The sequence below is a fragment of the Colobus angolensis genome, unplaced genomic scaffold, assembly GCF_000951035.1.
Source record: "Colobus angolensis palliatus isolate OR3802 unplaced genomic scaffold, Cang.pa_1.0 Scaffold121, whole genome shotgun sequence".
Lineage (NCBI taxonomy): Eukaryota > Metazoa > Chordata > Mammalia > Primates > Cercopithecidae > Colobus > Colobus angolensis.
In genome coordinates, this window is record NW_012113253.1 from 2,433,746 (window position 1) to 2,445,501 (window position 11,756).

Consider the following 11,756-nt stretch of genomic DNA (forward strand, 5'->3'; position numbering starts at 1 on the left):
GCCAGAATGTACCTTTCTGCAAGCAGGCATATCTAAAAGACCATCTAAATTAATTTTAAATGTAAAAACGCTTCTAAATTAACATATACATACTTAATTCTATGAATAAAGAACTATGGCCAGGCACAGTGGCTCACGCCTGTAGTCCCATCACTGTGGTAGGCCAAGGCGGCTGGATCATGAGGTCAGGAGATCGAGACCATCCTGGCTAACATGGTGAAACCCCATCTCTACTAAAAATATAAAAAATTATCTGGGCATGGTGGCACACGCCTGTAGTCCCAGCTACTTGGGAGGCTGAGTCAGGCAGATCATTTGAGCTCAGGAGTTTGAGACTAGCTTGGACCACATGGTGAGACCAAGTATCTACAAAAAATATAAAAATTAGCTAGTTGTGGTGGTGCATGCCTGAAGTCCCAGCTACTTGCAGGGCTGAGGTGGGAGGATCACTTGAGGCTGGGAGGTGGAAGCTGCAGTGAGCCAAGATCATGTCACTGCACCCCAGACTGGGCAACAGAGTGAGACCCTGTCTCAAAAAAAAATAATAATAACTATAAGATATAATATAAGATATAAAAGTTCACTCACTGTTTTTAAGTTAAAGGTAACCTCCATGACAAAACCAAGATGTTCTAAAAATCTTTTTTTCTATTTTTTTTTTTTTTTAATCAAGGGAATTCTTCCCCACATTGAGAAGAAGCATCATGCCATAAGGTGAAAATGCCAGAAGGCTATATTTTCCTTTAAACTCTTAAAATGTGGTAATAAGATACTTTAAAAATAATACATTTTTGATCTAAAATCTTGTATAGCATTATATTATAGAATACAGAATACAAACATTTGTGTGTATGATGAATAACATTAGAAATGACATCATAATAATCAGATATACTCTATCTTCATTTTTGTTTGCATTATATTTTCCAGCTGCTGGTTTCAGAAAATTACTGCTGGAGTTCCTCTCTTCTTCACGTACAGCAGAGAGCAATTTGCAAAGTCATGCAAGGGTGAAAATGTGATTGAAATATAGGGATCTTTCTTAATGAAAAATGTTACTGCTTTGGAAATTATGGCTAAAACTATTTCAGAACTCACTTATATTCTTAAACCTGATGATATAATAGTCTCCATTTATAAATATACTATCAATTGTAAATTACTTGGCACCAAATGTAAAGACTTTTTTCTGCAGAGTTCTTTTGACTGTTACATATTTACATATATTTATATTTGTGTGGTGGAGTATTTTGATCAGTTTTTGTTTTTCTTTAAATGATTAAATGTTAAGATCTTTAAAATCAAATGTAATTTTACTCATCAAAATGAAAATGTTACCCAAACCTTAGATGAAAAGGGGGCATCTTTTGATATTTTCTAAACTTCTAAATATGTATTGAGGTTCAACCTATGACTTAAAACATGACTAAACTGAAAATGACCGCTCTTTGAAGTACTACTGTTTCTTGTTTCTAAGTTTTAATATTGTGCCCAATTTAAATTTGGATGTAGCTTAAAAATCCTTTGTTCAAAGAAGCAAGTAGAATTGACTAATTTTACATGAAGATGAAAGAAAAAAATGACGGAAACTTCAAGCAGTGGTAGCACTTTGGTTTTTACGGTTTATGTGACAAAAATCTAAAAAGTATTTTTAAAATAATAATCTATATTTAAACTCTCTTATAATAACCAGCACACACAAAAACATTTTTTGCAAGCTAACTAATGTTCAGGAAAAAAAGAAAAATATGTATTTCTAACAGTAGTAAAGATGGTTGAATTTTACATATTCTCTCCTACCTGGGCCATCCCAGTCGTCTGTCTCAACTCCAGATTGCCTCGGTTTCCCTGACTGAGTGTCCCCATCTGATTCTGCTGTCTCCTGGATTCCTTCATCATCACCTGGAAAACACCGACACAAGGAGAGAAAGAAAATGAGCAAAGCCCTCTCTTCCACATTCACATCCTCACTTAGGGCTGTCCTTATCATATATCTAATTACAGGTTTGCTATACATATTGTCATTATACTAATAACGTTCATGATTATTTTGATATCTATTGTGGCTTCACAATAAAGAAAATCAGTATTTGTTATCAATAAATGAATGAAGTTAAGTACTATAAGCAATAAAAAACATTTCCATGTAAAATTTCCTTTGGAGTTCTCAATATATATAAGAAGAAAATGAAATTGCAGTTTATATTTTTTTCTAATACTTTCAATACAGAAAATCTTAACTCATTTATTTCCAAATTGTAACTTTTCTAAAGATAAGATGCAGATAAATAAATATCGTAGAATAAGACATATCTATGGTTTTGGTTGAATTTAGATTACTTTGAAGAACATTTTTATTTTTCCCCAGCTTTATGCTTGCTAAGACTGGGTCTTATTTGTTTTAAAAATATAGTGTAAAAGGCCATAATTAAATGATTAGCCATTGACTCAACTCCTCACAATAAAGGAAACTATAAAGCTATACTTTTGCTTGAATAAATATGCTAGTTTCTATAATTGTATGCCATCATTTTCACACTAAAAAGGCAGTAACATTCTGAGCAAAAATAAAGTTATGGCAAAGGAGAAACCTTAAGGATACAACCATATTTTAAAAGTAAAAGGTCTTAATGAGTACCTTCATTTTAAGTGATAATGTAACAAAGTATGTGCTGCTTTTAAGGAAAAGTAATCCACTTTAACACAATGTATACTTTAAAATATTAACTAATATTTTGCCATAAATGGTAATAAAATGAAAACAAAATAACAAGAAAATATGAAGACAGAAAAAATAAATATTAAAATCACAGCAACTATGCCTTGAATTTAATAATGCCAAGGTTTTTTTTTTGTTTTGTTTTTGTTTTTGTTTTGTTTGTTTGTTTTTGAGAAGGAGTCTCACTCGCTGTCACCCAGGCTTGCGAGCAGTGGTGCAATTTCAGCTCACTGCAACCTCCACCTCCCAGGTTCAAGTGATTCTCCTGCCTCAGCCTCCCAAGTAGCTGGGATTACAGGTGCCCGCCACCACACCTGGCTAATTTTTGTATTTTTTTCACCATGTTGGCCAAGCTGATCTTGAACTCCTGACCTCAAGTGATCCACCTGCCTCAGCCTCCCAAAGTGCTGGGATTACAGGTGTGAGCCACCGCACCCAGCCAATAATGCCAAGATTTTTAAATTAAATTGCTTGCCTATCTAGCTTTCTCTGAAATATCCAATAACTATTTTCCATATAGGTGCCCAACTCTGTAATACTACTTAAATCTTCGTATGATTATACAAAAAAAATACATTGAACTTCTAAAAACTTTCAAAGTAACTTAGAAAATACAGAATTTTCAGGAAATCATGATTATGATAAATGACACAATGTGATGTTAATATGAGTTTTGAAGTTAAAATTCCATACATTTCATTTTCATTTCTATGTGTAGCTTCATAAAATAAATTTTAAAACTGGAATAAAGGTAAGGAGAAGGAATGTAGAAACCCAGGGTCAGCTCTGTTGAACTCAGTTTACTTAACAGAGTGCATGGATTCTGGTGGATATTAAAGAATAAAATACATAAACCACACCACTGAATCTCATGTCTGAAATTGAAAGATTTTTGAAAATTGAGTTATCTTTTCCTTTCAGAACTATCAGAATGAATACCAATGAAATTCCCTCCATAATATATTTATTGAGCATCTACTATGTTTAAGAAACTGTGGTAGGTGCAGTATGATATTTACAGAAAAAGACAGTCCCTTTTTGAAAATGTAAACACAATTAAGGAGAGTAAGTTGACAAATGAAAATGCAAGGTAAGGTCCAAGTTTTTAAAACAATTTTTAAAAATGTTTTTAAAACAAATAAGATCAAGTCTTAGCAAGCATAAAGGCACAAAGGCTCAGGAACACAAAAGGGTTTATCATCTGTGCCCCTTTTTGCAGGTTACATAGACGCTAGCCCTGAACTAACCAAGTTCCCTTCTGCCTGACTGTACCTGCTCTGGCCCTTCTCTACTGAGACTCCTCCTGCTTCTCTCAATCCAGAAACTATGGGATGAAAGCTTCTCTCAATCCAGAAACCATGGGATGAAAGCCTGGTGAGCAGAAGGTTTATGGTATCCATTTGGATTGGTCAGATCCCAGGCCTTATCAGTAGTCTTTGAATATCACCCCTGCATACATGTAAGTAGTGAACTAATGTCATGTAATTAGCAGACTGGCATAACTAGAATCACAATCTTAGTCTTGGTGGAGAACCCTAATGTCTCCTGGACATTCTCTGCTTGCCCCTTCTTGCTGGCCCCAATCCACTCTCTTCCTTGCCCTGCTTTGTGACCCAGGGATCCTGAACTCTACTACAGACTCCAACACTGGAGCTTCCTTGGCCTCTGATTTCTGAGTTCAGCCACCAGAGGCACTGAGAGCATAGCAGAGGATCAGAGGTAGGAGGGGAGAGAGGTCAGGTATTCATCCCCTATTTCCTTCCTTCTTGATGGTCTTCAGTTGCTAGCAGTGACCATATTGCAGAATTAGAGCTCCTGGTCTATAGTGCCCTCCTGCTCCTGCATCAGCATCTTCTCTCGTGTCTTTTGAGACCAGAAGTGCTAAGCTTCTGACTACAGTGAACCCTTAGATGCTTCCCAATCCTGGTGTGTTTCCCTAGTCCCGCCCACACCTTGAATACTATCCCTTCACCAAAATCCCTTTAGTTAAACCCAGTGACCACATCATCAGTTTCCTGATGGACTCTTATTAATACACTCCATTTCTTCCCAACCTCTTTTTTTTTTTTTTTTTGAGACAGAGTCTCACTCTGTCCACCAGGCTGGAGTCCAGTGGCGCCATCTCAGCTCACTGCAAGCTCCGCCTCCTGGGTTCACGCCATTCTCCTGCCTCAGCCTCCCTTGTAGCTGGGACTACAGGCGCCCGCTACTGCGCCCGGCTAATTTTTTTGTATTTTTAGTAGAGACGGGGTTTCACCGTGGTCTCGATCTCCTGACCTTGTGATCCGCCCGCCTCGGCCTCCCAAAGTGCTGGGATTACAAGCGTGAGCCACCGCGCCCGGCTCTTCCCAACTTCTTATGCTACTTTAATGATTTGGGGCCAGTCACCATGTATGCAATATTTTGGGTGACACTTTCTTTAAGTTGACTCGCTTTTTAATAACTTCTTTCATAAATTTTTTAAAAATGTATTTTAAAAACAACATATATGAAAAACAAAAAGTTTATCATTACTACAAAGGGAAAAATCAGTATCACATGCCAAAAATAGAAAGTAATCACAAAAATAGATTCAACAAAAATAGCTACCATGTCTATTTAGACTCTGAGTTTCTATCTCATTGCTTTGTATTAGAAAGAGTACCAAGTACTAGAGGAGTATTGAAGTGATCAATGGTAATATGAAATTGAGACATTCTCACTGATACACAAAGAATATAAGAAACTTAACAACTTTTTTACCATTGGTTCAAGGCTATTTAGTAAAATGTCAGTGTACCATCTTAATCTTCTTGAGTACCACTAGGGATACCTGACCCAATGTGGGGAAATGTTGACCTTTCCAACACTTAATTTTTCATGGAGGCTAGAATCCACACAATTATTTACCACTTAGATGAGTGACCTTTTGATTACATTTCCACAGACTGAATGGAGTTTCATTCTGGGAGCTAATTCAGGGATGTATACAAAAGGAGTCGTTCTCCCCAATGATAAAGAACAGAGAATATACCCTACAGTTTTTAAATAGCATCCGCCCCTTCCAAGCACTTTTCTCATTCCTCATGAGTCTTGAAACACAGGAATTTGAGCACCAGAGGGGACTTTGGAAATCATGTAGCCCAAATTAGATCAACTTACTATTCAGGAAATTGATGCACAGATAGGGTCAATAACTTATCCATGGCCTTACAGCTACCATATTCGTTTCCGCATAAGGAACTTCCCCAAATCTCATGTTCCAGCAATAAGTGCTTCCCACACATCACAGGGGTGGCATAATGAAGTGGTTTTATGTAAATCTCCTTTCCCCAACAAGCAGGATAGTAGGGCTATGGCATCATAAAGGTCACCAAGAACAGCAGTTTGTACAAGTTTAGAAATTAAATTTGAGTCTCCTAATTGTTACTCTGGCATTCTTTCCAAAACATCCTTTCTCTTTACATCTCTCCTCCAGTTGAGAACCATGAACATCTGAATAATAATCCCAGAGCAACCCATTAACAAGCAACCATGAAGCCACACTGTTAAAAATTATATAGCCAAGGGCCCAGATCACAGAGAATAAAATCTAAGCAGAACCACTTAGAGAAGTTATTTTATATTCAGGTATTAACTGTATTGTCCTTAGATTCACACAAAGGAGTAAGTCTTCCTGCATCTTACTTTTACATTTTAGTTGTTGGAAACCTATGGTGCCATGCAAAATTCAATCAATCATGAACATTACTCACACATACTTTTGAAAATACAATGAGAAATATGAAAAAGAAAAAAAAAACAGTACTTTCTGTTGAGGACTATATAATCTAGTTGGGGAAATAGGCAATATGCATGAGAGCAATAGCCACTGATAAAAACCTACAATTAAGATAGTTCATGAATAATTCCAAGTGGTAAGACATAAAGTATAGAAATTCAGAGATCAGAAGCATAGAAAGAGACTGACCATGAAGAAGTCATATAATGAGCCGGGCGCAGTGGCTCAAACCTGTAATCCCAGCACTTTGGGATGCCGAGACAGGCAGATCACGAGGTCAGGAGATCGAGACCATCCTGGCTAACCCGGTGAAACCCCGTCTCTACTAAAACATACAAAAAACTAGCCGAGCAAGGTGGTGAGCGCCTGTAGTCCCAGCTACTCAGGAGGCTGAGGCAGGAGAATGGCGTGAACCTGGGAGGCAGAGCTTGCAGTGAGCTGAGATCCAGCCACTGTACTCCAGCCTGGGCGACAGAGCGAGACTCCGTCTCAAAAAAAAAAAAAAGAAGTCATATAATGAATTCTGGAGTTCTACCCTCATGTTGACTGCAATGAGATGCACTGGAGGGATTTCAGTGGGGGGACTGATATGACCCTGTGATACAAATACAGTAACCAACCTATATTGATTAAGTTCCTATGAACACACCTTGTCAGACTTTGGGTCTTTTGAGTTCTCCCTTACTCATTCCGTAACAACACTCATGTCTCAAACATTCTCTCTCCCAATTTTTGTGAGACTATGGGTGAGTCTACTCCAACGTACTTTATTAGGCAAATTACATATTTTTGGAAGAAAAAACAATGAGAAAAAATAGAAAGGAGTATGTCTGGAAGAATACATTGCCGAGTTATCAGAGTTACCACAAAAACTAGAACTTAAAGAAAATGATCCAGTTGAACTGACAAATGTTCACCTCTGTTACTCAGAAGTGATACAAAGTATTATTTATTAGTTCATTAAAACACAGCTTTTCAAGGGCCAGGCACTGTGCTGGGCACTGAGAATATAAAACAAATGACTTCTCTCACACATCACATATAGACCAGTGTAGAATATAGACAGATCAATAGGGAATTGCAAGCTGGTGTGATAAATGCTTTGAGGGAAGAAGTTCATGATGGGACAGGAACACACAAGCATGACAACAAACCCAGACTTGATGCCACAGAAGTTTCTTGGAGGAAGAAACCAATAAATATCTGAAAATTTGAAGATGTAAAACTGAATTTTGTAGGTTTAATATCCTGAGGCTACATGACTAGAAACAACTTTTTTTTTCTTTTTTTTTTTGGAGGGGGGGAAACAGAGTCTCACTCTGCCACCCAGGCTGGAGTGCAGTGGCACAATCTCGGCTCACTGCAACCTCCACTCTCTGGGTTCAAGTGATCGTCCTGCCTCAGCCTCCTGAGTAGCTGGGATTACAGGTGCACACCACCATGCCCATCTAATTTTTGTATTTTCAGTAGAGACGGGGCTTCACTATGTTAGCCAGGCTGGTCACAAACTCCTGACCTCTGGTGATCCACTTGCCTGGGCCTCTCAAAGTGTTGGGATTACAGGCGTGAGCCACCACTCCCAGCCAGAAACAATTTTTAAGATTAAAAATGGTAGCCACCTTCCCCAAGAATCCCACAGGAAAAAGATTATGGTAATTAAGTTATTGTGCAGGAAACATGGCAGCTTGAAGGTGGTGAAACCAGATAGTTCAATGATGTAAGAGTATAATCCAGAAGATGTTTTAAGATGCTAAAGAAATAGTTTGAAAAATACTTCAACTATCTAATGGCTGACTGAGTGAAGTCCTTTCCTTCATGCATATATTCCAAATTTACCCCTGATCATTCTCATCCAATATCTGATAGAAAAAGAAAATGGCAAGATGAAAATATTGTAATTCAACCTATTAAGGGGTTGATTGAACTAGTAGTTTCATATGATTAAAAAACTTTCATTAAATATCACTTAACTCCCAAATAAGAACTGTAGAGTTAAATTTCAACTTGGTAGTAATACTCAATAATGATAACCTAGATTCATTGAATGATTTGCTCTAATTTGTTTCATGCATTACAAATAATTAGATGTTGAAAATAAGTATTGCAGAGTATTTAAAGAAGCACTACAAAAGTAGTGAAGTATACACATTTAACAGCTCAAAATAAATTATAGTTTGTACCTCTTTTAAGCTACTTATAAAACTAGGTAAGGTGTATGCAATATATATCACATTAATAAAAAAAAATTTGGAGAGGAAAGAATAATTTAAACTTTCTGATTATTTAATCATATTTTTTAAAGGAAGAATGCAAATAAAAAAAGAAAGATGACTAAAACAAAAGAATCTCATACGAAATGATAAATTTAGATGTGGAAAACAGAATGGATCAGAATTTAATTTATATTCATTTCAACATCTGCTATATGCAAAATACTGAAATCATAAAGATGAATAAGGTATAGATCATGTCATCAAGATCAGACTCTATATTAAATCTAAACATGGCTATCATCTCTCAAGCACTACTCAGCACTAGGTATATTGCTAAATGCTTTATAAACACCACATCAACAGTTCTGCCATGTATTAATATTCCTATAGTTCAGAAAAATAAACCAAGGGGGAGAGATGTGGAAAGATGCCCAGGCACACTGCTAGTAAGTGGCAGAACCAGGATTTGATGCCAAGTTAGTCTGACTCCAAAGACCATGCCCCTAACTTATAGGACATTACCGTCAAAGTCAACTACATGGCAAGCAACAGAGATAGCAGGATGTGATCTGACAGCTGCTTTCTCCTTATCATATTTAAGTCCCATTTCTTCATCGTGCTTGCATAATTTTTTTTTTTTTTTTTTTTGAGACTGAGTTTCGCTCTTGTTGCCCAGGCTGGAGTGCAATGGCTCAATCTCGGCTCACCACAACCTCCACCTCACAGGTTCAAGTGATTCTCCTGCCTCAGCCTTCCCAAGTAGCTGGGACCACAGGCATGAACCACCATGCCCGGTCAGTTTTGTATTTTTAGTAGAGATGGGGTTTCTCCATGTTGCTCAGGCTGGGTCTTGAACTCCCAACCTCAGGTGACCCACCTGCTTCGGCCTCCCAAAGTGCTGGGATTACAGGCATGAGCCACCGTGTCCAGCCGCTTGCATATTAAAATAAAATGTTTTACTGATTTGATCTTCATAAGCATTATTTTGTCCCTAAGGTTTACTATTTTACTTGGCACTTAGTAAAATCAACTACATACAAATGTTAATCAATTACCATTGCTCATTGACCAGTTAAAAAATTAGATTTTAGTTTCATTCTTTTTATCATAACTTACGGCAATATCATTACATTTGCTAATTAATTGCTTTCAGCACATTCTTTCTATTTAATAAATAAAATGTCATAATTTTCCAACTTTTAGATCCTTCATCTTCTAACTTTATCTCAGAAAACTAGTTCTCATTTTTATGGTAATGTTTTGACATAATTCATTTTTTAATGCTTTTTACTAATGAAAAATAAGTGATTAAAAAGTTATAAATATAACTTTATTTTGATATTAACCCAAGCTTCTTCCTGATTTAACTGAAATTGACTTTATTGACCAATTTTTTTTTTTTTTACTTCTATCCATTTTTGATTCTATGTTTGAAATCAGTACTCTAGAATAGCTTAGGAAAACTGGAACGAATAATTAATAGCAAGATAATAAGGACAAGCTTGTTAAGATACTGCTTCACGAGCTGTGTTGGTAGGAAGAAGAAAGGAAGACAGAAAAAAAAGATGCCAAGAAGAGAATTACAGAAAGAGGTAGGAACTCATTTGACATCCATTCATTTACTTTCTAGATTTTTTTATTCATATACTTTTAAATAGAAATTTCAGTGTATTTTCAGCAAAGCACAAACATATTTAATGGGATAACCACTATATATATCCAGCGACCAATTCATAAAATGATGAAATGGAATAAATGTCAAGCAGTAACAAAATCTATAATATTTCTAAAATTATGGCTATGGAGTTAATGGTTTTCCGTCACAAGATTAAACTCTTTTGTTACTCTTTTAAAAGATATCATACATATTTTGCGGGCCTTTCCATTTTTCTTAGTCTAGGTTTCAGAATCAATGAGAGTCCTATAGGAGGAAATTGAAGGTGTTATTGAGCAATATAATGCATAGCATAAATGGCTCGGGGAAATGCACTTGAATATAGTCTTTGAAACACATGAAACAGGATCTTTAAATACCATATTAGGTATTGTTTGTAAGGTGGTAGAAGCATTGGCTCCACTCGCCAGGCAAAAATAATTTAAAAACCGCAAACAAACACCTTTTCACTGAAAGTTAAATACTTCTGTAGAAATTAAAGATTTGCCACATTCTGAGACAGTCACTTTTTCAGCACAGAATAGCAGCAGTGTTTGAAAGCAGTCATGCAAGCAAACAGCCCTTCTCAACCTTGCTCTTTTAATCCATGTAGTTCCTATCAATATTAACCTCTTATAGAAATTCTTGTACAATATAACTATTGAACTTTCTTGACTAGGAGTGTTACTGTAGCTGTTAGTCATCCCTATAATGTATTTTGCAATCAGCTAAATCATCAAAGTATTTTTTAACAATGAACAGTTCAGAAGTGACAGATCTACTTTCTTGTTCACAACTGCTTATCAGAGAATAGATATCACATATGTTTTCCAGGTGCTTCCTATAGTTAGGATACCTTCACAGAAGAAGCTCATGAAAGATAAGGTCATAAAAGAGATGAAAAATGTGTGAGCTTCATACACTTATGGTTTTATCATCAGACAAGATAGCTTTGGTTAAAGGACTGTAACAGTCAAAAACAGAAAACTGCAGCTCATACTGAAAGGCGAGGACATTAAAGTTTAAGATTCAGTTTATGTTTGCTTTGCCTAATAGCCTCACAATATTGTCTAGCTTAAAACAATTGTTTGGTTATAGATTATCCAAAAAGAAATGTCATGTTAAATTAACTCTATGTTACCAAATTATAGACACGATTCTAATCTCCAGGAACAAAAATAAAAACATGCAGCTGTCCCCTTTATGGCAATACCTAAAAAAAAAAAAAGAAAGAAAGCATTTCAACTGTTTGAAAAGAACAGATCCATTATGTCCATTATGTTTGTGGATTCCTATCCTGTTTTCTAACTCAGATCTCCCTTTGACTTACTACTTATGTATAATAAAATGTAGAGTTTTGCTATCTTCTGGGTAGTTAGTTATATTCAGTATACAATTATTTTAAAAAAA

The 11,756-nt window shown here is 36.1% G+C and overlaps 1 protein-coding gene across 2 annotated transcripts in view; it reads right to left on the minus strand.

Annotated features, from left to right (window-relative positions):
• ZFPM2 (zinc finger protein, FOG family member 2) overlaps window positions 1-11,756 on the minus strand; it is a 490,202-nt gene that overhangs the window by 367,015 nt on the left and 111,431 nt on the right. For both annotated transcript variants that reach the window (XM_011931024.1, XM_011931016.1), the window contains exon 3: window positions 1,801-1,902. Coding sequence is in view for 1 of the 2 variants with exons in the window: in XM_011931016.1 (XP_011786406.1) it covers window positions 1,801-1,902 (102 nt within the window). In the remaining variant the exon portion in view is untranslated. The remainder of the gene's footprint in view (window positions 1-1,800; window positions 1,903-11,756) is intronic.